The sequence below is a fragment of the Rousettus aegyptiacus genome, unplaced genomic scaffold (genome assembly GCF_014176215.1).
Source record: "Rousettus aegyptiacus isolate mRouAeg1 unplaced genomic scaffold, mRouAeg1.p scaffold_m13_p_8, whole genome shotgun sequence".
Taxonomy (NCBI): domain Eukaryota; kingdom Metazoa; phylum Chordata; class Mammalia; order Chiroptera; family Pteropodidae; genus Rousettus; species Rousettus aegyptiacus.
Window position 1 is genome coordinate 31,367,377 of NW_023416311.1, and position 26,011 is coordinate 31,393,387.

The following is a 26,011-nucleotide window of genomic DNA, read 5'->3' on the forward strand; positions in this document are numbered from 1 at the left end:
TGGGAATGAACAAAGCAGCTGTGCAGGCCTCCTGTGAAAACAACAACAAAAAAAACATTCAGAAAGCAGATAAAGAACCAACCTAGAGTAGAAGAAAATTACCCAAGGACAAAAGCAAATTTCTCAAAATAACCTTAATAAAATATAATTGAACAAGTTCAAAAAGATTATGAAAACAGAAAAAGACAGAAGACAGAGAGAGAGATTGCAGAGTCACGAGAAGGAAAAAATGGGGGACAGTACAGAAAAATTAAAGATCTATTAAATAGAAACATCAAAGAACAGTAGAGATAGCTGAAAATGTAATTACTAGCATAGAGAATGGACTTGAGATAATCATGGCGAACAAAAAAGGGGGAAGAAAGAAATTAAATTTAACACCGTGAGAGAAAAGAGAAAGACCAAAAATAAGTATAATCAGTGTCTCTGAAGTGGAGAGCCCCCAAGAAATTGAAATTAAATAACCAAACATTTTCCTGAAATACAAGAAAAAATTGAATGTACAAGAAAAGGTAAATCATAAGACAAAGACTTAGCCTTATTACTTTTTTTGACTTAAGTCATGGCGAAGAATTCTTCAGATGCTAGATAGAAAAGGCAAGTCATGAACAAAACCACTCAGTACCAAAAGACACTAGAACAATGCCCAGAAAGTTCTGAGGACATGTGCGACTGAAGAATGTTATACCTCAGCAGTTAATTATAAAGGCAGGTAGTGTATTCTCACATATGAAATAATTCAGAATAAAAACCACCTGTAGGCTCTCCCTTCTTAGGGTGGAGGGCACACATTGGCAATGAAACACAGCCAATCAAGAAGTAAATGAAGAAGTTGCAGTTAAAACATATTGATTCCTTTAAGAACTAGTACTAAATGGTGTAGATATTATGGTAAATACCATAAACATTTATAAAGTGAAAGTAATATAAATAATAAAAATGAGTTGAAAGCATATATGAATGCTAATTTTCTTATCGTACAGTTTCCATTAGTACTACCTAAGAATTATATTTGAATTTTAATATAAAACCAAAGGATGATAAATTTTTAGTGTTATTTTTTAAATGAATTCTTAAATTGAGAAAGTATTTCAGAAACTGTCAAGATTTAAAGAAAGTCAATCTGATGCATGTAAATAGTTTCTGCTTCACTGTTTGTGAATATCCATAGAGAAATATTTGAAATGTTGTTTATCAATGATAATTCTTTCTGGCTAGAAGCATTTCGGAGTGATTCGTTTTTGCTTTTTTATTTTATGTATGGTTTTCTATCTTTTCTGTTTGCTATCCAAACTTTTCTGTATTTGAATTTCTGAGAATGCATCAATTTTATAAAAATAAGACAATATTTTCTTAAAATACCTATTTTACACAGCTATTCCATTATTTAAATAGAAGTTATTTCTAGTAAAGTTCATTTAAAAGTAAAATACATGCTCAGCTGATAACACAATTTCTTCAGATTAACACAATTAAATGATGAACTAGCTTAATTAGCCTTTATTCAATTTCTATAAAGAGTATAACTTTATTTCCTCAATGCAAGAAGAGACACCTTTACACATCAGTTAAACTTTTAAACACAATTTGAACCATACCTTAAATCTGAGATAATTGAAATTCATTATTTTAATGATCATGATTGAAGACTCTTTTAGACTTAAGGTAGGTATAACTACCTCATGATAACACTTTAGGTTGACTAACCTAGTCTAGCCTAAGATGACATGCCTGGGCTGCATTCTCAGAATGTAGGGTAATTTGTAATTTGTGTATGAAATGTCCACCCTCTTGCCATGAGGGGAAATACATATTACTCCTACAGCTATACACGCACACATGTGCCTTCGTTTTCATGTGAACGAGGGGCGATTTCTTAATTTACTGACTTTGAGTTAGAGCCTCCTGGAAGAGTTTCATAAATTAAATTTCCAATTTCAATAGAGTTATTTTAATGAGATTTATAAGAATGTGGAGCAATGGATGATATTATTACATGCTTTTAGAAAGAAAATTACTTCCCTGTTTATAACTGACTATGATAACAGGTCAGACTATAGAATAAAGACATTTATAAAAGTTAAATTTAAATTATTTCAATGTCATTAATATTCAAAATACTTTGTTGTATGTTTTGTATGTTGTAGATGTTTAAAAAACATCTTATGTTTGCACTAAACTATTGAAATCTTTGAATTGGGTTACAGCATTCCTGGCTGGAAACCTGCCCCTCCCTTTGGGGCATACTGTCTTATCTCTTTACTTCCTAAGTTCCACAGGGCTGCAGCCTTTCCTAGTGTGCTCCGTCTCCCTCTAAAACATATTTTCAATAAATATTACTTTTTCTCAAAAAAAAATTTTTTAAATTGGTTTTTGTTACTTCATTCCTTTGACATATTTTTTTATGCCTTAGGTGAGTTATTTTTGTTTATGTATGTTATAACCAAAGATAGTTAAACTAATATAAATAAAATAAAATAATTCTTTATATTTTGTATAATATATAAACATTAGTTGCTTGTCATTTACATGACTTACCTGGTCAAAGAAAAAGAAATTTTTTTACTTCATAAAAACATCTGAGGAGATAGAAAAATTCATAATATTATACGTTAAATTAAAAATTTTAAGTCCTTGTACACAAGAGATTAATGTCTTTTTTAAATTTTCAGATATTGATGAATGCTCCTTCCAAAATATTTGTGTCTTCGGAACATGTAATAATTTGCCTGGAATGTTTCATTGCATCTGTGACGATGGTTATGAATTGGACAGAACAGGAGGGAACTGCACAGGTATGGCCAGTTAAGGGCTCAGTTATGTTCTTATTAGTTGAAATGAATATTTTGTACTAAATTCTTCAAATTTCTGCTTAGCTAAACTATGCCTTGGGTTATGCATTTTTTGAAACAGAAAATTACATTCTGATACATTTATTTTTAACTGTGGAATTGACCCATTTTTATATAAACAACCCAATATGAAATATCCAACATGAAACTAGGAAGGTATTTCTGTATATATTTTTGTATTTGCATGCATACATACATAAATATGTATACACACACATATATAAAATTTTAGTTAAGCAAATAGTGACATATTTTCCTCAGAATTCCAACATTTAATTATTATTTGTCTATTAAGAATATTAAATGACATTATCATAAATACCACACGATTATGTGGTAGTTACAAAGGTTTATACAAAGGTTTAGTCTTTATTTCATTGTGCTAATTCCTTCATAATGATCTATAATCTACTAACTTGCAAGAAGTTCACTGAATTCTTTGGAACAGCAGTATGCATAGAGAATGTAAAGATCTTAATGTGGGTATTTTCATTGTTTTTCCTAGATATTGATGAATGTGCAGATCCCATAAACTGTGTAAATGGCCTATGTGTCAACACACCTGGTCGCTATGAGTGTAACTGCCCACCTGATTTCCAGCTGAACCCCACCGGTGTGGGTTGTGTGGGTGAGTAAAAGCTATCTGAAACAAACAAATAGAATTATATAGAGTTGAATAGTCAAACTCTCTTGGTAATGAACTATGATGAGTATTTGCTCCAGTTAATCTGCGAACAGAAAAGTTCTTTCCCTGAAGGAACTCTAGATTACCAAATCATGTGATCATTTTATCATGGCTTGGAGAGGTGCCGTGTTTTGTTCAAGGTCTCAGAGCTTGCAAACAGTAGAGCCCAGGCACAATCCAAAATTGCCTGGCCCCCTGTCCACTGCAATGGCCAGGACAGCCCAAAGTGGTAGAGCTAATGGTCTATACATTTCACTTTCTTATAAGAAGGGTCAGGTAGTAATAAATGAAGTAATGAGAAGGGAAGAATTGGAGAACTGGATTTCTCAAGTCATTGGAGTGGAGCAAGTCATGAGATCGGGGAGAAGCAGGAAAGGCAGTAATAAAGGTTCAGAATCTCTCATCAGCATTCCTACATTCCTGACATCTTCAATCTTTAGAAAATAATTGTCCAGCTTTTGCCATCCGCCCTATTTCTGCACTGTAGTGAGCATTTACCTAGATGAGTAAATGATCTGAAGAATTTCCTGGCAGAATACAGAAAAAAGAAAAAGAGAGAGGGAGAGAGAGAAGGGGAGGAGAGGGGAGGAAGGGGAGGGGAGGGAGGGGAGGAGAATGGAGAGAGGGAGAGAAATAGAGGTAGGAGAATACAAAAAGGCATACAAAGAAAGAACTCAAGATCGCTACTACTATAACACAAAAACTCCCCTCCCGCCCACCCCTCCTTCCTCCCCCCACCCCCACACCTCCACCACTTCCCTCCCTCCTCTCCCCACCTCCCCCTTCCCTCCGCCTCTCCCCCCCCCCTCCCTCCTTCCTCATTCCTTCCTTCCTTCCTCCTTCCTTCCTCCCTCCCCCTCCCTCCCTCACTCCCTCCCTCCCCCTCCCTCCCTCCTCCCTCCCTCCCTCCTCCCATCCCCTCCCTCCCCTCCGCCCTCTCCTCCCATCCCCCCTCCCTCCTCCCCCCCCCCCCTCCCTCCCCCCCTCCTCCCCCCCCCCCCCCCCTCCCTCCCCCCTCCTCCCCCCCTCCCCCTCCCTCCTCCCTCCCCTCCCCACCCTCCCTCCCTCCTCCTCCCTCCCTCCCCTCCCTCCCTCCTCCCTCCCTCCCTCCCTCCCTCCCCCCGCCCCTCCCTCCCCCTCTCGTTCTTTCTTTCTTCTTCTCTCTTTCTTCTTTCTTTCGTACGTTCTGTCATCCCCTCCCCACGTCCCATTCCCTTCCTCCCTACCTTCCTTCTCTTTTCTTCTACTTCTTATTCGTTTCTCTGAGAGGAGAAAAGAAGAAAAGAAAGAAAGAAAAAAATTTTTGCTTCGGTACAAATCTGCGTGCTGTCTTCAGCATCAGCTTTCCTATGGACCTGCAGTATATGGAGGGAATGTTCGCCACTGTGATTTATACACAATTTTTATGTTATTTTCCAATTTCAGAGAATATGTTGAGTTACAGCTTATATCTACTCCAAGTTCTGACTTTTTTATTCAAAGTCATTTGTTCAATAAATATTGAGTGCCTTCTATTCTAAGGGTTGGAGATGCAACAGAGTAAGCAAATGTGTTTACGTTCTGGTGGCAGGCAGACAGATATAGCAAGAACGGAATCTGACACTGGAGGCGCTTAGAGAAAAAGTGCTGTGGGAGCAAGCCAAATAAACCTCCGAGAGGAGAAGCCTCCAATGAAAAGGAGCAGCCAATGCAAAGGGCCTGTGGCAAGAGAATGCCGGTGTTGTAGACACGGCAATGAGACTGTGTGGCAGGAGTGGGGGTGGGGACTGAGGATGAGGAAAGGAGGCAGAGAAGGAGCAATAGCCCAGATCACGACGTGGTTCTCAACTTCAGATCTGCAGTAAAATCCAAGAAAAAAAAATTAAAACAATTCTATAAATACCACTTTGTAGCTAATAGCCTGGCAAAAATTACAAAACCTGGATAATGTGGTGAGTTTGTTTCATGTACCTCAAAGGCCCCTCTGTTCTGCTGGTGGAAGTGTAGACCGGGAGGACAGTGACAGCCCTGCAGAGAATGCACTACGCTACTCAGATTACTCATCAGCATATAGTCAACCTCATTTCTGAGTTTCTCAGAGCAGTTCTAACTGTTACATGGATCAATACTCTGTGGCTTTAATTTTTCTTAGAGATTTTCCAAAGAACAAAGACTCAGCCTATCTCACAAATGCCATAAGGGTCCACCCTACCCTTTTATAAGTCTAAGATAAGTTCGGAGATGTTAGTGATCTTATTTTTCCTTTGTCTCAAATGAACCATTTTGTTATCCTAGTTTTTGTTGTATCATTACTCATTAGTTATCCCCAATGATTCTAAAAACAAAGATGAATATAATAAGAATGTGGAAAATGGTGGCATCACCTAGACGGATGACACGATAGTGAAGATGTCACTGTCGCATCACCCTTCCGTTTTCTTGCCGTGTTGCCCAAGGGATTACGTCATCTTTCAGGCAGGTGTAAAAATGACTGGAGACAGTATATTTGATCTCTTCTTTGAACACATTTATTGAACACAATTGAGAATTAAGAAGTTTTCACTATCTGGCCATAATGGCAAAGAGAAGAAAATTGACAGTGGGGAACGTTTTACTATTGTTAGGTGTTTCAGAAGATGAATGTAGCAGAAACCAGTACTTCTAGTCTAGATTCTGAAGATGATGGCCAAATTGATGATATAAGCAAAATGTCAGGCCGTGAGTCTTCAGAGGCCAATTTCCTGGGTGAAATTTTTCTAATTCAACAAAGAATGAGTGAACAATATATATTTCTATAGACAAAGGCAATGTGGTATTCTTGTCTGTAGGTCAATAAGAAGAAATTCAACATGCAGTATTTGACAAGTATCTGAATCGTCCCAGGTTCTTGTATTCTTCCACATCCAAAATTTAATTGATATAGTTCTGAAGTAGACAAATGATTAAGGCAGGATCATTGGAAGGAAATATGTGGTTTAGAAATAAAAGAAAGTGATTGGATCGATGATTCTAATAGGTATTGATAAATTTTAAAATGAAAATATTTTCCTTTTGTGGAGAAAAGAAAATAGCTGTTTTCTGGTCCACAAAATTATGAGCTGTCAGAGTTTTCAAAAATTTCTTCAGTGTTGTGTTTTAATGATGCAAGAAGAAGAAAAGAAACAAGAAGTAATGGTAAGTGTCTCTGGCTGTACCACCCTTAACAAGCCTGATGTCTGATCTTGAAAGCTAAGCGGGGCCGGGCCTGGTTAGTACTCAGATGGGAGACCACCTGGGAAGACCAGGTGCCGTAGGTGTAAAAAAATAAAAAGTAAGGGATTGTAAACTGACAAGGTCCTTGCAATCTGTGAGGTCAACCAAGAGTTGCCTTTCTTTTTTAAAAAAAAAAAAAAAAAAAAAAAAAGATGATAAGCGAGAACCTATTAGTAGAGATGTGTTTGAAATGTGGAATCGGTTTTTACGAAATGGATGCATTTCAGGTTCATGCATAATAACAGCCGACAAGCAGTTAATTGCTTTCACAGGACCGTTCAAAACCAAGAAAATAAGGAATAAAACTTTGAGTTAGTAAGGATTAAATTCTTACTAAAATTTCTAGTAAGGTTGTTTCACCGTGCAAAGATTGTTTTGTATTAGGATTAAAACAACCCTTTTCTTTAATGTACAATAATTTGAATTTTATCATTTGAGTGACCTCTCTCTCTAAAAGAGGAATCCTTACTATGGCAAGGGCACCTCTAAGCTCCTGTGTTGCTCCGCAGACAACCGCGTGGGCAACTGCTACCTGAAGTTCGGTCCTCGAGGAGACGGGAGTCTGTCCTGCAACACGGAGATCGGGGTGGGCGTCAGTCGCTCCTCCTGCTGCTGCTCTCTTGGGAAGGCCTGGGGGAACCCCTGTGAGACGTGCCCCCCTGTCAATAGCAGTGAGTATGGAGCTGAAGAAGAGGAAGGGAACATACTCTGGTAGCTGAAGACTCGTTGCCATTTTAGTCTTGTGCTGGGGACGGCAATACTAATGAGGGCCAAAATTTTGAATTTGGACTACATTCTTTGATTATGCTGAAACCAGCCAAGAGTGTTTTATGTAAAAGGAATTTGAATTATTCTTATTGTCTTTTCATAATGCAATAAAGGTAAAAACAATCTTAAATCACAATTCAATGTGAATGGCGATAATTTCAATTCTTCATGATATCACAGATAAATTAGACCATTCCTGGTTCTTCTCAGAAGTTGTTTTAGTTCAGGTTCACAGCCGTGTTTTATTCCTGGAGTCAAGGGTATTTATGCCTTAAGTTGAAATGTAAGTTCTGAAATGGACATAGATGAAAAACTTTTGAATTGTCATGTCTTTGAGTTTACATTTCCTAGCCAAAAAGTTGTGATATAAAATTACGTGCAAAGGAGTTTTTTATTTAATTAAAAACAAATAGTTTTTGTTATTCCATCTATATAATTTATGAAGTAATGATCTCTTTTCAAGTAAAATGTAATATACTTTTAAATGTATTTGAAAGGGCACTAAAGAAAATGTAGATACATCCCTTAGGATATGTGTTTTGAGCCTGTCAGTTGCTGAATACTTGTTTGTTGTCTCAGCCCCTTGGACACAGTTCTCAAATCTCTTCTCTTCCACTGTTTCATAGCTGAATATTACACCCTGTGTCCTGGAGGTGAGGGGTTCAGACCTAACCCCATCACAATCATCTTAGAAGGTGAGTACAGCTCAAATTGTCACCCCAGATTTAAACCAAGTAAAGAGAAAAGCTGGTAGAAAAGTTAGTGTGGAGGAATTCCAAGATTATTTTGCAAAATTACAGATGGCCAATCAATCACCAAGATTCTAAGAAACAACTTGTAAGTCAGAAAGATATGGCCTATTCAGTGATCCGATGTCTGTTCTGCAGAGAAACTCTTTTTACCATTATCTCCCATCTTTAATCGTCCCCAAATTGCTCTAATCACTCTTCTCAGATTGTAGCAAAGTTCCATGACAAAGCCAGGAAAATCTATGCTCAGGGTAAACCTACCGTTTTAGTATGTGTGCTCACGTGGCTGTGTGGATGTCTGTGGATCTTACAGGATCACGCGTTTGTAAGCGCTAATGCTAACACTTGTCTTTCATGATGGTCTTCATTGTAAATGAGTTGTCTCCCCTTGTGCAGATATTGATGAATGCCAGGAGTTACCAGGTCTCTGCCAGGGGGGAAACTGCATCAACACTTTTGGGAGCTTCCAGTGCGAATGCCCACAGGGCTACTACCTCAGCGAGGAAACCCGCATCTGTGAAGGTGAAGTGGATTTTACGTAAAAAAACAATCGGATCAGTGCTATTTAAAACAAAATTCCCCATCGAGCCCAGGAAAAGACTCCATTCTTATATTCTATCAAAGGATCTGTTGAGATGAATTTGTAGCTTTTTTCTTTTTACATCAGTGCTACTGATACATTAATTTACAGCTCATTTGCTATAATTTACTATTTTTCTCTAAGTGAGTTGACTAAATATAAATAGGGAAAGCTGGAATAGGATGGAAACATCCACTATCTAATAAGTTATTATTCAAATATTGACAAGGATTTTATTTTACATAGGGAAAAGAGGTAAGCTTGACTAAGACTACTAAGTTAATATTTTCCAGTAATTTTTAAATGTTGGACTACGTGTTGGAACACTGTGAAGAATTTCAAAGGTTACTCAGATGCTGTTCATGCTTCCATCCCCCCCAGTTATCAACAGTCATACTTTTAGGGCCTGTCTCCCCACTAGATGGGGAGCTTCTTGAGAAAAGGCCCACAGCTTATTCATCTTTATAGCTACAAGTCCGAGCTTACAGTAAATCTCAGTATTTATTTATAAAATGAATGAAAGCTTCTAAAAATGAACATTAAATTTGTAAACATTTCCATTATAAGCCTTCTTTTGGAACGTGTTAGATAAATGCATCTGGAAGAAATATGGTTTAATAAGGAAAACAACCAGCAGCTACACTGCTTCTAGAATCTCTTGAGTACTAATTTGAAAGGAACTATGAACCTAAAGGGTCTTCTAAATGGATTCAGCTTAAAGCTGGCACTAAAATTTGGTTTAAATGACATGAGGAAAGGAGGCTCTACAGCAGTTCCATTTGAAGAATATGAAATTTAAATAAAAAAAAATACACGTACCATTTAAGTTATTTTTTGTCTCTTTGGAATAATTTCTTTTAATCACTTTTATTTTTGAGTATTGGTGTTTTTTCTTTTTAAATAAAGACATACTTTGTGTCGTATACATGCATATTTTGGAATATTTTTTAAATATAGATTTGGGGAATCTGGTACTCTACATAGTCTAAATAATATGAATTCATAGGAAAATATCTTAATTAATGGATATTCTTGCCTGTTTTAGATATTGATGAATGTTTTGCACATCCTGGTGTGTGTGGGCCAGGGACCTGCTACAACACCCTGGGAAATTACACCTGCATTTGCCCACCTGAATACATGCAGGTCAATGGAGGCCACAACTGCATGGGTAGGTAAAGGTCTCTGAAATTAATTAGGTCACAGTTGTTGGCTTCCCACATAAGGCAATCATGTCTCATTTATTATTCATAAAGTTTGAAAATTAAATCTTTATGAATGATTATGTATTTCAAAGTCTTATACACTTCTGGTTCTGTATTATGTTTTTAAACATTGGCTGTATAGTTACATTTTTTGTTACTCTTTAATTCCATATAGAAATAAGTAAGTCACAGGGATATAATACAGCACAAGGAATACAGTCAATAATATCTTAATAACTTTGTATGGTGACAGGTGGTTACTAGACGTATGGTGGTGATCACATTATAAGGTACATAAATGTAGAATCACTAAGTTGTACACCTGAAACTAATGTAATATTGTATGTAAACTAGTCTAATTTTTGAGAAACAAATTATATAGTTACATTCTAAAAGCATGAGTTTGAGGTAGAAAAATTTCATCAAATGTTACAATTACACGTTATTAAGTAATTTTAATTTTTCATTCATATACAGTGAACATTGTTTTACAAATGAGAACATTTCAAAGTTAATATGTACTGCATTTTTAAAATGCCTTTCAGTGGAGAAACAAATATATAACTTTGTTTCCCAAAAAAATTATAAACGAAATCCCTTTTTTAAAAACAGGAGAGTTGATAATCTAAAAAATGATTTATATTCAACTTAATAATTTTAAGAAACTTCCAAATGACTGAGAAATTTTTCAAAGTTGTGTTAACGGAGAGAGTTTGGTGTTTTCAGGTGTGTAGGCTTCATTATCAGCTGCTTGCTGATATGATTAGTTGGCTTATTTGTTTTTCAACATGTAGACATGAGAAAAAGCTTTTGCTACCGAAGCTACAATGGAACCACTTGTGAAAACGAGTTGCCTTTTAATGTGACAAAGAGGATGTGCTGCTGCACATACAATGTGGGCAAAGCCTGGAACAAACCTTGTGAACCATGCCCAACACCAGGAACAGGTAAGCACACAGCTCATGCTTCTGCTGAAGGCTGAGTCAGTGACATGCACTTTTATGTGACACTGTAGTAGAAACACATGTGTACCAAAACCAGACATGCTCGATTCTGAAATCCGAGTGGCTCTCTCTGGGATTCAAACACTAATTTCTGAGATATCTGTTGAATAGAGGTCTGGATCCTGAAAATAAGCTCCACTGCCATAGTTTTGTTTTGAAAAATCAAATAGAAACATTTTTATTTACAATTCTCTAATTTAAAAATTCCATCAGTTAGGAATTTAAGATCACTGGTTTGTGGAATGAAATACCACTTTTTTTTTGTAAGAGGAAGTATAGGGCTTAGGTTTAAGAGACAATTCTATATTTAAATCGAAGCTCTCCCACTTATTGTCTGACTTTATGTAGATTATTTATCCTTTCTGAAACTGATCCCTCATATATAAAATAAGGATAGTAAATAACTACAGTGACTAATTCATATGGTTATAGTGACGGTTAGATGAGATGACTTATATAAATTACAGTTCGTACATTGTCAAGAAATTGGTAACCATTAAGCTGAGCATCTATTATGTACCTCTCATACCTCTCTATATATTTTGGATGCTCAGTGAATATCGATGGATGAAATATACTAAGTCCCTCCCCTGATAGCACTTGGAGTAGTGTATGTATGTATTTTACTTAATACTGTTTTCATGAGTTTTAGTTGTGCAGCAATGGGCATCAGAAACAATCTGCTTCATAAAAATTAGTATTTTTTTTGAATGTCTCTTAGTTTGGTGAATTATGTATAGGAGTAACTCTCACTGTCTCTATTTTTTTCTGTGATGCCTTGTTTTTGGTGCCTCAAATTTCACACTCTAATAAATAAACATTTATGTTTTAAGAAAAGACAAAATTCATGTCTCATTCATTATTCATCATTAACGTGTTTGACCACTACAGAATTATTTTTTTATGCCCATACCTTTGTGCAATTCATAATCCCCTTTTAAATTTGTACTCTAATCTGGTTTTTCAGTCTGCTTAAATTGACTCATTTTTAAAGCTCTGCATATGAAGAGGAAAAAAGAATTTATGTGCCTAAAAAAGATATTTTGAGTCTTACAATGATTTATTTATCTTTTAATTGCAGAGCAGTAAAAGTTAATACTAATGACAACAGTAATAATAGTAAAGAATGCCGAGATCTGCCTCTTGGATCTAGGAGCTGGCGTTGTTGTCAAATAAATGTAATTGAAACTAAAAAGTTTGGTTGTGAATAATATAAAATATATTTATCAGTGAAAGTAGTACTGTGTAAAACGTTATTTGGAAGGAGTTTGAAAATTTTAAGAGTGTATTTATTTTGTTTTTATTTTAAAGCTGACTTTAAAGCCATATGTGGAAATATTCCTGGATTCACCTTTGACATTCACACAGGAAAAGCTGTTGGTGAGTTTTCCCAGATTATGTTTATTTTAATATATATATGTAGCATTTTGTAAAAATCTATTCAGCGTTTTTATAATTTGAAATACCATAAGATATAATAATCTGGATTCCGACCTAATGTAGACAAGAAAGAGATAACATATTTATAGACTCTAACCAAGTGTTAATAATAATATTCTATCAGCATAGCCTGGTGATTGAGTTTTGATAGTTATGTGACTGTCTCAAGATTTTATACGTATCAAGCTTAAACTCTAGTTTTTCTTTTCATGAGTGTAATATTACATAATTCTAAATAATTCCTCTTATTTTAACCTTTAGTTACTGTTTGCCTAAGTATATGTTTAAGTTTTGGATATATTTTTGCAGTATCCCTTTCTGTTGATCTACTGATGAATTTGCAAGATTATTAATTCTATGTTACTTCTAAATGTACTTTCTATTGCTCATACTACTTTTCTTCCTCAAAGATTAAACAAGTAATGAAAATTCAAGTCTCTATTATCAATGCATATACAACAAAGTACATAAAATAAAGAAAACACAGCTGCTTTTATCAGATGAGTAGCAGCAGTTAGGGGAGCTAGATGCATAACTTGAAAAGGAGGCTCGATTCCCTAGAAGTCCACTTGCTACATTGACACTAAAATCTCTTGGCATATTCGATCAGCTCCTTACATTTCCCATCACTGTTTAAAGGAAGTACTCATTTTATGGCCTGTATGCTTTCATGAACCGCAAAATCACTCATCCCGGTATAGAACTGATTTTTTTGACGCTGAGTATGTGTTCTCATTCCAGTGTACACATAATATTATTCAAGGTTTCATGGTAAATACATTAAGCTGAACCACATATACTTAGCCAAGTCTGTTCAATTTCAGACATTGATGAATGTAAAGAGATTCCAGGCATTTGTGCAAATGGTGTGTGCATCAACCAGATTGGCAGTTTCCGCTGCGAGTGCCCTACTGGATTCAGTTACAATGACCTGCTCCTGGTCTGTGAAGGTAATCTGAATGATGTGTGTATGACCTTTAGCCCAAACAGTTTGGTAGACAGAAATGATTTTTAGAAAGTTTCCTGATTTTTAGTTTCTTCCTCAGTATTTCAGAATCAGTCACCAAACTGGTTAAGTGAGTGTAATACTAATGCAGTAATGAAATTTTTAAATGGAAGTGTTGCTCTTTCAGATATCGATGAATGCAGCAATGGCGATAATCTGTGCCAGCGAAATGCAGACTGCATCAACAGCCCCGGCAGTTATCGCTGCGAATGTGCTGCGGGTTTCAAACTCTCACCCAACGGAGCCTGTGTGGGTAAGGGGCCTGACTCATCCTTCGGCACTGAGTACAACATTCTTCAAATTTCCTACGCTAAAAAATTGTTCATGCTTTTCTATTACAAATATTTTCAAAGATAATTTTGAAAAGATGTTCTGAGTAAGTCTATTCATTCATATTGAACCTGCTTCACCATGTATTTTAGATTATTTTGTTCAGGAAAGAGGATTTTCTTGAATGGATTTTCCTAGGATTAGACCGAAAATAAAATAGTATCTTTGAGATACCAATCAACACATATAAATTGCATGATTTTAAAAGAAAGAAGCTTGGATACTTTGAAGACTTGGCTTTATTTTGATTTGCCTGTTGTTATGGTTCATTTTCAGCCTGTCTGTAATAATTAACAGCAGGTTATAGAAACACGTCTGTGAAAGAATGAAGGAATCTTAATAAAAATTAGATATGTATCCCATGTGTTTTATTTTGTTTTAGATCGCAATGAATGTTTAGAAATTCCTAATGTTTGTAGTCATGGCCTATGTGTTGATCTGCAAGGAAGTTACCAGTGCATTTGCCACAATGGCTTCAAGGCGTCTCAGGACCAGACCATGTGCATGGGTAAGAGAAGAACATTAGTTCCAGGAGGTGAAGTGGGACTGAGCATCCAGAGATCACAGTTCAGTCATTGCCACAGTAACTACCATGGCCCTTTCAGAAACAGTCTTGCAAAAAGTTATCTGTGTTAAACTGTTTATGGTTTAATTCGATGCAAAATTTGCAAGCAGGGACACACTACACAGTATGTTCCTCGGTTTAGTGTTCACAACCTTTTTCCCCAGATGACTTTCACATGCTTAACTGTACTCTGGGGACACTCAGCATATATGGAAGTCACCACAGTACCAGCTGCCCTCTGCCCCTCTATGTTCCCACTCCAGAAAGCCTTTCAAATGCATAAATAAATGCAAAGAAGTAGTAAGGCTGACAGTATTGAAATGAATATTTATATGCATTGCCACTATAAAGATATTAGGAAATGATTTTTCAGGTTTTCCAAACTTCTGCTACAAGGAGCGCATGCGCGCACACGCACGCACACACACACACACACACACTTTTTCCCAAAAATCATTGAACGTGTGAGATTTGTGTGCTTCTTTTGTGTTTTAACTTTTAAAAACAATTTTTAGAAGCAAATGTAGCAAAATTCTTTAAAAAGTCCCAGTAGCTAATATAATGATTAGTTAAATAGTAGTAGTGTTCAGTAAGTATTTGCTGAGCTGACGAGTAAGAAGATTTCAAAAGCAAATGGGCTGGACGCTTTGGAACTCAGCGTAACTCCTTAAATCTGATGTCAGCCACTGGCTCTACCTTTGCCCAAAGACTTCATGCTTTGCACTTGAAGGAGGAAAATCAAATTTAAAACTTGGCTAGTTATAATTAGCATTTCTCAGTTTAGAAAAAGCTAAAGTTGTGCATCTACTCCCTTGGTATTCAAGAAACTTTCTACATGAATAGTAAGTCTGATTTCAGTACCGCAGGACTCCAGAACTAGTTTTACATTACATCATGTTTTTACCACGAAGACATCCCATCTCCCATTGCTTCCAAAGGGCACCCGAAAGGATTTCTTCCGTGGTGGTCAGAAAAGTTCTCTCGGGAATGCTGGCCCTGTTTGCAGGGACTTTCTGAGAATCCTTGCTTCTCCTGGCTATGCTCTCTGAGGGAGAGAATATAAATTGCTAAAATATATATATGAGATTAATGGATTGGGAATTCATATGAGGAAAATCTTCCCTCAATCCTAACAGTTTATCCATGATAAAAGTCAGCTAAATTATTCAATAACACCTATCTTAAAACAAAGCTTTCTTCCTAAGGAATAATACCTTTTTTTCACACAGTTAGAAGAGTTTCAGCAGCCTAGAATTCAGCCTGGGGATTCTGCTCTCTTACAGGAGGATGACTTTTCTAAATATTTTCTTAATATTTTCATTTTTTTCAAAGGCTAGTAATATTGAGTTCTAATAGACTTCTTCAGTTTGGATTCCACTGACTCATAGAATTTAGGAGACTTAAGTTTATCTTTGTCGTGCTGATAAAATTAAGGCATATACATTCTTGGGGGAATGTTTACAATGCTTAATAGAACAAATTGTTTCAGTTTTTCAAAAGATTGGTTTCCTTACAGTTATCAAGGAAACTATTTCATTAAAACATCTCCACTAAGAGAATGCTTTCCTAGCCTGGGTCTGAGTGATATTTGTGCCTATAGATCATTAAACAGCACTTTTTTTCCTTATAATTTTATAATTTAGAGTTTTCTCTACTTCATGGTTATTTTCCTTGAGTAAATATAGGTTCTTAGCATTGAAAAAGGAAAATCTAAGTCAGTCAGTAGTTTAAAATAATGTGGATGTTTAGTAGGCTCTGTTTTTCTGGTTAAAAGTGGGATGCTTTGACCCAATGTTCTTCTGCAGATGTAGACGAGTGTGAGCGGCATCCGTGTGGAAATGGGACTTGTAAAAACACTGTTGGGTCCTATAACTGTCTCTGCTATCCGGGATTTGAACTTACTCATAATAACGATTGTCTGGGTAAGTACTCGGTCAGTCTTCTATTGCTTCTATTTCCTTTCCACACAGTACACTGAAATAAAACATAAAGCCAAAGAATAAATAAATATTTTTATTGTTAAAATTGCAAACGTGTGCCAAAAGGAATGTAGTATCATTGACTAATTTCTAGTCAACTGAAAGCCTTGTTATTGGCTTAAGTAATAACAAAACCATCTGCTGCATTGAGTTCTATCAGTCAACCAGTCAACTCGGGGAAAGTCCGTGAAAGTGATAGATAGTAAATGTATTGGGACTGCTTTATGGGTTGAGATTATTTTTACCCCTTAGACGGGATCAAAGAGAGACCAGTCCTTGTTTCACTGTTATTACAAGTATTTCATAAAATCCATTCTCGACTTCTGTACAAATACTGACAGTCCCCAACTTAAAAACGTGTGTGTTGAAACTTCATTGTTAAAGCCAGGGAAGCCTTTTCCCACAGAAGCAGCATATGATGACTGGGATTCCAAGTCACCCCTCAGAAGCCCGTTTGATCTCTGTGACCAACCATAGGATTTTAGTGGAAAATAAAACTGTCTCCTAGGTGTGGTACAGGGTTTTACAGCCTTTGTCCCTAACAGACATTGATTGAAATAAGAATTGCTAGTGAATGGGGGTTGAGGAGGTGGGGATGCCTGTGTTTGGTAGAAGAGATAGCGAGAGAAATGACAGTAATGGATGACAGTATTTCTGGTTTACCGTATGCCAAGCACTGCTCTGTGCTTTACAATGTAACATCTCTTAATTAACGTGATCCTGTGAGGTATATGAAAGTAACTCAGGCTTTCTCCCATTATGGGACCATCACAGCTCAAAACTACCTTCTTAACAGTTAACCCAACATATCTTCTTGTCAGTTTTGTTTTTCAAAATTCTGAAACTGAAAAAATTTAAGAACTAATTGGACATTTTAATCAACTACTACCTTCTTGTCTATAGTTTTTGAGGTCCTTTATACAGCCAGGGAGAACTAAAGACACGAATATGACTCATCAAAGTACGATCTTCAAACAACCCAGAAAATTACTCAGATGAAGGCAACCTTAAGCTTAAGTGAAAACCTAACACCAAAGGATTTTTTTTCAAATTCTGTATTCTGTCCGCAAAACATGTCAACAATTCTGAAGTCTTTTTAATATAATTGATGTTTTGTATTTAATATGCTCCGTTATTTGTCCTTTGAGTAAAGTCAGCTTATTTCCAGGTAAAGTCACCTGCAAACTATGTAATCAAGTTAAATTCATATATCCTTCTGCCTTTGGAAAACTAAAAAAATAAAATAAATATTTTTTCAATTTGAAAGAATGGAAAGTTTCACCTGAAACCTTCAACTTTTATTTGGTTATAAATTTCTGAGTTATATTAATATCAAAAATGTGCCCTTATGGTTGAAATACAGTAGTGATCGATATGACCTTATAAGTCACATGATACTTATGATATGAGCCTTTTTTTCTCTGTGATGAAGAATCATAGTGTAAGGTTTTTGTAAATGTGTACCATTAAATGTTTTTAATTGCAACTCGTGACACAATATACCTGTGAGAGTTCTCTCTGAAAAGCTAACTCCTGTTTGCTTGCAGACGTCGATGAGTGCAGTTCCTTTTTTGGTCAGGTGTGCAGAAATGGACGGTGTTTTAATGAAATTGGCTCCTTCAAGTGTTTATGTAATGAAGGTTATGAACTTACTCCAGATGGCAAGAACTGTATAGGTAGGTATCTAAACAATAAACATTCCTTATGTTGTTTCGTTTCATAAAATATTGATGTGACTCCTCCTCAACCCCCACTTAAAAACTCTTTTGCATTTTATTTGATTATCTGATCACATGACCGAGTTAAGATATAGCGGGAAGTATTCCTTAAGGTAAAAACCAACCATTGGAAATGACTTGTTACATTGTTTTACTGGTACAGAACTTGAAGCTGTCCATGTCTCAGCAAACACAGGCAAAGGAAACAAAGCAAGAAAATTAGCCTCTTGCCAAAGGAGTAATACCCAAGATGTCAAAAGAGACTCTCAGCACATATTTGTCCATAGTGACCTGTTAGATCAGTGGGCAACAAGTTCCTCATATTTGAATCATTTTTTTCTCTCGTTTCTCTTCAAGATACTAATGAGTGTGTTGCCCTTCCTGGCTCTTGTTCTCCTGGTACCTGTCAGAATCTGGAGGGGTCTTTCAGATGCATCTGTCCCCCAGGGTATGAAGTAAAAAGCGAGAACTGCATCGGTAAGGCTAACATTCATAGGTTCATGAGCTATTCAGTATAGTATAGTATAGTAAGTAAGTAAGTATAGTAAGAACTGGTACTGACTCTGTGGAAGTCTACTAAATCCAAACCACCGCAGGCATACCGACCCAAGGAATTAAACATACAGCTACCTACATCTGTTTTATTGGACCATCAGAAGTGATTTGAAGATGGAGTGGTGAGAATACAGAATTTAGGAATGTGGGATTTTTCATTAACAGAAATCTTATACTAGTTAAAGAATATTCAGCGTACTCTAATCTTTTTTCCAAATGTCAACAGAGACTTTCTGTTGAATTTAAAGAGTGTCTACAAAAATTGTAATCTTTGGCAACCAATTTTAAAACAGCTATTAAAGGTGTCCAGAGTCCTAGAAATGTGAGGCAGAAAATCTTGACAGCTCTGTTGAGACTTTTTTTCCTTGGGAAGGCCTCATGTCAAAACAGAAAATATTAATCCATTTGTCATAACAGATGTTTTTTTCTGTTGAAACTCTTCCAGCTTACAAGAACATTTGTAACCACATCAAAACTGGGTCCCAGAATTTCCTGGTGGACATGATGAAGGCCGACCTTTTTATAGTTACTTTAGTTCACTTTGATACAAATTATTTTTTACAGTCTTGTTGAAATTCAGAAGCACCAGCATCTTAGTGTGATTACTAAGGGGTTTTTCGCCTTTATGTTATCCAGTTTTTTAAAAAAATTCTGTGTAGTTCTACTGTTCACATTTAAGAGACTTATATAGACAGAACTGAAAGAAACAGTTTACTCCATCAGATTATTTTTCAGACCATATAATAACATACAATTGGCATGCCTCATACAATTGGAAAATTTGGTCTTTATATCTATCTTTTCCCTTTTCTATCTGATTTGTATAGTTCATTTTAATGTTGTCTAGTGTTTTTAATACTAAAAAAAAAAGCTTAGTAATAAATTTATTGAAAAATTAAGTTTAAGATCCTTCGTTCCGTTTTCTTTTTTCATAGTTAACCTCAGTTCTTTGTCATCCCTATGACACATCCCTTTATGAAACAATCACAATAGCAGTGTGTCATCCATTAGGAGAGAAATAGGAATATGTGTTTCTTTGTATCAAAAAGATTCAACTATCTTTTCTCTTAGTGAAAAACATGTATGATTCAGTTACATTATTAAAACTTCAGAAATATTTTATTTTCTTTTTCCATTGCTAGCAATACCACTGTTTTACATCTCTCAAAAATTGGTTTCTAATTAACTTTATATAAGAATATTTCCTTCAGACTAGAATCTCTGATACCAATTTTTCCTAGATAAAATGCTTCCCAGCGCACTCACATACAAACACATACGTATACACATGTATACACACACACACACACACACACACACAAATCCATTCCAACATTTAGTAGACATTACAGAAAACACAGCACCTTTTAAGTGCTGGAAATAAAAAATGTAGTCCTTACCTTCACATTACTTACTGTCTAACAGAAAAGCCATATTTTGTAAGTAAACCTGTTTTATAAAACTATCCTTCCAATCCAATGTGACAGACACTGTCCTGGAGGTATGTTCAGGATGTTGGAACACAGTGAATAATGATGGTCACGGTGAGAGGATGGCGTGTCAAAGAAGCCCATCACAAAAGATTGGTGACATCTGAGGCGCCTCTTAAATGTTGGATAGGAATTTATTAATTAAAGGAGGGAATGGAACAAAGAAGTCCATTTGAAAAGACAAGTGACACAAGCATGCTAAGGGGCATCAAATGGCCAGCAGGGTGGAGCAGGGCAGGTTTTTTTCAGAAAGGATGTGATATACTCACTCATAAAAATTCTGCAGATATAAATTGAGAACATAGTATGTGCCAGAAACTATGCTATACTAAGCTGAAAGGGTAACAGTGATCCAGACAGACAGATACGTCATGTCCTCATGGAGCTTACATTCTAATGTGCCTGGAATTGTGTGATGTTTATTTAGTTAGTTCAAATAACCCATTAAATAAGCACTTCCAATGAAAAAAGGCCAAACATCACTGGTAGGGAATCCTTACTTATTTTAAGGAAGGAACAGTATTCTGGCGTGAGGTGAGAATGATGAAATTCTCAAAACATGTCAGAGTCCTCCTAGTTTCATAGGCACAGATTTTCAAATAGATGTGTGTTTTTGAAAGACAGTAGGAAGAGAGAGAGATGCTGTGGTCACTTAGGAGATTTATGGCAATCTTGTGGCAAATGATGTTGAGTTCGAATGGACAGAGGAGGCAGAATGGACAGGCCACATGCTACCTGTATGTGGAGGGTAAAGGTCAGGGTAAGGAATAACAGTGATTCCAGGATCCCAATTTGGATTGCTGAGAGGAGCATCAGAGAAGGGGACCTGCTGAGCCCACAGTGCCTGTAAGACATTGACCCGGTCATGTCAGGGAGGCAGATGGATATGCATGTACCACTGAGGATGAAGTGCAGGGAGCTGGGGCATACGGTTGTTTGAAACTAGATATAGTCTTTGACTTTCGAAGCAATAATGGTTTGCTTTTAAAGAATAAGTAAGACATGTACTTAATGTAATCTCATTAAATATCCGATGGCTAGTGGACTCTTGTAGTATGAAACAAATTATTTATTTTGAGCAGAGTAATAATTTGATTCAACTAATAAATTCTCCTGCTGTTCTGCAGATATAAATGAATGTGATGAAGATCCCAACATCTGTCTTTTCGGTTCCTGCACCAACACTCCTGGCGGCTTCCAGTGCATCTGCCCCCCTGGCTTTGTATTGTCCGATAATGGACGGAGGTGCTTCGGTAAGCTTTGGAATGACTTCCCCGTCGTAACTTGCCCTTAGAAACTTCAAAGCTGGACAGTAAACCAACATGCTAGTGTTTGGCACTGCAAAGTCCACGTCTGTGGCAAATAGATCATATGTAAGTTAAAAACGTAGGTCTTAAAAGTATATGCACTGGACAATTTTTATGGTGCTTTGAATTATTGACTCTGTTTCTGTGTTTTTTTATTTTGTATAAGAGAAAAATCCTTATTTTGTTTCACCGTTTTCATTTTTTTGTTGGCATAGATTTGTTTGTACATTGGTCTATGAGTCGTTTTTGATGTGACTTAACCTACTGAAAGTTGCCTAGATTGTTTTTTTAGGCTGCAGCGCAACAATGGAAAGAGAGATATGGAAATCATTGTAATATTGAGCATGAGTTCTCAAATTTCCCAAGCACATTATAAAAATATTTTAATTGTTCTTGAATAATTAGGTCAACATAAATTGGGAATCGAAATGAGCAATTTGAGGGTTCCCAGACCTCTTAACTGCTAATCCGATCTGCATCATGTGCTTGGCCCATGAGAAAGGTTCTGTCAGAAAGAGTGTTCTGCGCAAATTATTCCATCTTTTTAAAATGATCAGCAAGGAGGTCTGTGATGTTTGCTTTCTTGATTAGATACCCGCCAGAGCTTCTGCTTCACAAACTTTGAAAATGGAAAATGTTCTGTACCCAAAGCTTTCAACACCACAAAGGCAAAATGCTGTTGCAGTAAGATGCCAGGAGAGGGCTGGGGGGACCCCTGTGAGCTATGCCCCAAAGATGATGAAGGTAAGAGCACTGACGGAAAACACTGCTTTGTACGAGATTTGGAATGTTTATCAGAAGTCGGTTCAGCTACATATTTTGTGAATATTTTGAGGGTAAAATTATCCCCTCATATATAAATTTCCATTGTTCAGTAAGCAACCTAATCTGAGGGACTTCTTTCAACTTCCGCATTCGCCATATGTACACACAGATAGTTACCCCGTTATTTCACTTTTTTCCCTCCAAGGTTAGTATTATTTGCTTTCAAAGGAATGAATTCGGGAGGCCCAGGGCAGGAGATGCAAGAAGGGGATAAAAATTATATTCCAAATCACTGCAGGAATCCCATGTGGGTATTATATCACTGGCGGGGCTCTCAGAATTGTGTATAAAATTCTGACAAGCTGAGTCAGCACAATGGCCATTTGTTGAAAGAGACCAAGAGCTGCTGGGTCTTGTTAGCACAGCTGAATTGTAAGCTAATTCCCAGCAAGCTCAAAACTGGCTTGGTCTCTAGGTCAGAGATGGCTTCTGTGTGTAATGGGCTGAAGGGGCTCTTTAGCTGCTCAGTGGTAAGTGAGCAAACAGAACCAGAACCCCTTAGTAGGTGGCACCCTGGCAGGACCTGGGCAAGCTCAGGTGACCTTCTCTAAATATGCTCGGTGCTGCTTTCAAAACAAATCATAAAAGTAAAATAAAAGATTTGTTAAAAACAGCTTTGTGGTGGAAAAATAAGTCTTATTTCAAGTATGTTGTTAATCATTTCTTAAGTTCTCTGATAATTGAGTCTCTTTAATAATGGGAAATTTGTATTTTTTCTCCGTAGTTGCATTCCAGGACTTGTGTCCTTATGGCCATGGAACTGTTCCTAGCCTCCATGACACCCGTGAAGGTGTGGTTTGATATATTTTACTCCTATGGTCTCCTTTTATATGAATATATGATAGTACATTTATTTAATAAATCATGCTAATTTTACTGTGTAATGTATAGTATATATTTAGTGTACATATAGAATATTTATTATGTATCATATGAGTTGCATTTATCATAAGACTGTTGTAGTATGTGAAATACATATTTCTCTGGTAAAAGAAATGTTTATATGTTTTAGAAATTTTAAGTCTCTGTTGACTAGATATACACAGCTTTTGCTTATCTTTTTATATGAGGAAGTTCATGGGCAATTCTGTATTTTAGATGTCAATGAATGTCTTGAGAGCCCAGGCATTTGTTCCAATGGTCAGTGTATAAACACAGACGGGTCTTTTCGCTGTGAATGCCCAATGGGTTACAACCTTGATTACACTGGAGTTCGTTGTGTGGGTGAGTGTTACCTCTACATTACACACTTTTAAAGTTCTATTTTATTTCTCATATTCAGCAAAAGGTCTCCCAGGCACCCTGGGTGGTGGTGGGATTTGCAAAACCAGGATAAGTAGCTAGTAACTGCTCTTACTTCTTCCATCCTACATTTTCCAGTAGGCCTGGTTTATGTGAAGATGGAGAGAGTTGCCCAACCTCTGCCATCAACCAAATATACAAACTCTGATGTGTCTAGAGATTTACAATTGCCAAAACCACTAACTGGAAAAGAGATCCATTTTACTTTACGAGTTTCCACGCCTGCTCTCGTAGCAGAAAACCACATCCCTCTCTGGGTTTGCGATTTTTAGGGCAAGCACAGCTGTCTGGGTCTCAGAGTGTTGCACACTTGATCCTTTGGGATCCTCTGCAGTGCATGAAGGCCAGACAGCCAAGGCCAAGAGGAGCGCAATAGCCATACGCGCCCTGCAGTGGTCCTGGAAATGTGGGAGGGCCCGGTGAGTATTCATGGTGTGCTCCTATTAAACTAAAACGTCTCCAGATTTTGTGGCATTCTCTTATTCTTCTTTTTCAGATACCGATGAATGTTCAATCGGCAATCCATGTGGAAATGGTACATGCACCAATGTTATTGGGAGTTTTGAATGCAATTGCAATGAAGGCTTTGAGCCAGGACCCATGATGAATTGTGAAGGCAAGTGATAATTTTCTTATAATATCTTGATATAGAAAGGGCTTTTCATGTCTCAGCTTTTATTTACATTGTTCTGATATCCTATTTATGATTATATTTATCACAAATATGTTTTCTGTGACCTAAATGAGCATAGTTATGATAGATGCTTTAAAGCCCTTTTCTGAAAATTTTAACATCTGGATCATCTCAGAGTTGGCATCTGTTGATTGTCTTTTCCCTTGAGATTGGGTCACATTTTTCTGGTTCCTCATTATGTTGGTTAATTTTGGATTATACCCAGGAAATTGTGAATGATATCTTCTGGAATCAGTGATATTACTTCTAAGAATGTTGATGCATTTGTCTTAGCAGGCAGTTAACTTGGATGAACATAAAAGCAGACTGTCAGGCCCATGAAAGACAACGGTTCAAATTTCAATTCTGCTTTTTAAACCTTAGTGACTAGTTTCTTTGATTTTCCCTCCCTACACATACATGTTTAAGTCAGTAACTTGGGCTGACCTTAAAAAAAAAAAAAAAAAAAAAAAAAAAACAGTAATAGTGTTTTTCCAGCTCTGGACCTCTCCTTTCCGGGGTTCCCCTTCACTTTTCAGCAGCCTGGGCTGCTCCTGGGCTTTCTCCCCTGATTCCTCTGGACAGAAGCTGGGAAGGTTTCTATTAACGATTTAGCTGCCAGGTGCTGCTACTGTGCCAGGACTGTGGCCATCCACAGGATAATTTCAGAAAAAGAAAAAAATTGAGAATTTATTCCTTCTGGGTGTTTGCGGAGTTTTGACTCACCACTAAAAACTACTTTAGTTAGTTATTTCCAGAGTTTATAGTTGTAATTTGCTGGAGGACGAGTTTGTTAGGTACCCAGTTCTCCGTACCAGAAGTGGAAGTTCTATTATCCCATTGCTTTCTATATGACTGCCAAGTAAATACATCAGTGTTTATTGAAACAAATAATTAGAACGCTAGACTGAACACATGGCTCCCTATTTTCTTTGATCAGATATCAATGAGTGTGCCCAGAACCCGCTGCTATGTGCTTTCCGCTGCATGAACACCTTCGGGTCCTATGAATGCACGTGCCCAATTGGCTACGCCCTCAGGGAAGACCAGAAAATGTGCAAAGGTAAGGCCACAGACCAGGGAGGAGTTGGAACTTTATTCGCCATGCTGGGAATATATATATTTTAATGATTTTATTGTCCTCAGCTGTCTTCTTTTAGAGCTTTGGAGAAATGTTTATGACAGCATTTTGCTGGTAGATTTCCATACAGAGATAACAAGTCACTTGATGGTCTGTCCAGTCAAGTCGAAGGAAGGATGGGTCGTGGAACGCACCCATTGTCGTACTCTTGAGTTCTTATTAAAGCAAAGATTGCCCTTTCCCGAACTTCTTACCGTTAAGACCAATACTGAGACTTATAATTCTAGAATATAGCCAAAAGTTGAAGAAGACTAGGTTCCTCTTTTTTCTGTCACACAATATGATGACATTTTAAGAGCTAGAAGACCCAAAACATGACATAAAAGTACTAAACAATATTCTACTCCTGTAAATTTTATGTTTTTTTTTCTATTAAAAATACTTTATAGACCTGGATGAATGTGCCGAAGGGCTTCATGACTGCGAATCTAGAGGCATGATGTGTAAGAATCTAATCGGCACCTTCATGTGTATCTGCCCACCTGGGATGACCCGAAGGCCCGATGGAGAAGGCTGTGTAGGTAAGGCTTTGAGGGATGATGTCGCTTCTTTCACACTCCTACTGCAAGACAGACTTCTGGCACTGTTCCTAAGTCATTCTAACTG

The 26,011-nt window shown here is 36.8% G+C and overlaps 1 protein-coding gene across 1 annotated transcript in view; it reads left to right on the plus strand.

Moving 5' to 3' along the window:
- The window catches only part of FBN2 (fibrillin 2), a 241,980-nt gene that overhangs the window by 189,317 nt on the left and 26,652 nt on the right, over positions 1-26,011 (plus strand). The window contains exons 35-55 of the mRNA XM_016159020.2: positions 2,673-2,795; positions 3,358-3,480; positions 7,278-7,439; positions 8,163-8,231; positions 8,682-8,807; positions 9,911-10,036; positions 10,865-11,017; positions 12,386-12,454; positions 13,339-13,464; positions 13,648-13,773; positions 14,233-14,358; positions 16,221-16,337; positions 17,942-18,070; positions 18,470-18,589; positions 21,285-21,410; positions 22,056-22,208; positions 23,014-23,079; positions 23,388-23,513; positions 24,088-24,207; positions 25,205-25,327; positions 25,795-25,926. Coding sequence (XP_016014506.1) covers positions 2,673-2,795; positions 3,358-3,480; positions 7,278-7,439; positions 8,163-8,231; positions 8,682-8,807; positions 9,911-10,036; positions 10,865-11,017; positions 12,386-12,454; positions 13,339-13,464; positions 13,648-13,773; positions 14,233-14,358; positions 16,221-16,337; positions 17,942-18,070; positions 18,470-18,589; positions 21,285-21,410; positions 22,056-22,208; positions 23,014-23,079; positions 23,388-23,513; positions 24,088-24,207; positions 25,205-25,327; positions 25,795-25,926 — 2,541 coding nt within the window. The remainder of the gene's footprint in view (positions 1-2,672; positions 2,796-3,357; positions 3,481-7,277; positions 7,440-8,162; positions 8,232-8,681; positions 8,808-9,910; positions 10,037-10,864; positions 11,018-12,385; positions 12,455-13,338; positions 13,465-13,647; positions 13,774-14,232; positions 14,359-16,220; positions 16,338-17,941; positions 18,071-18,469; positions 18,590-21,284; positions 21,411-22,055; positions 22,209-23,013; positions 23,080-23,387; positions 23,514-24,087; positions 24,208-25,204; positions 25,328-25,794; positions 25,927-26,011) is intronic.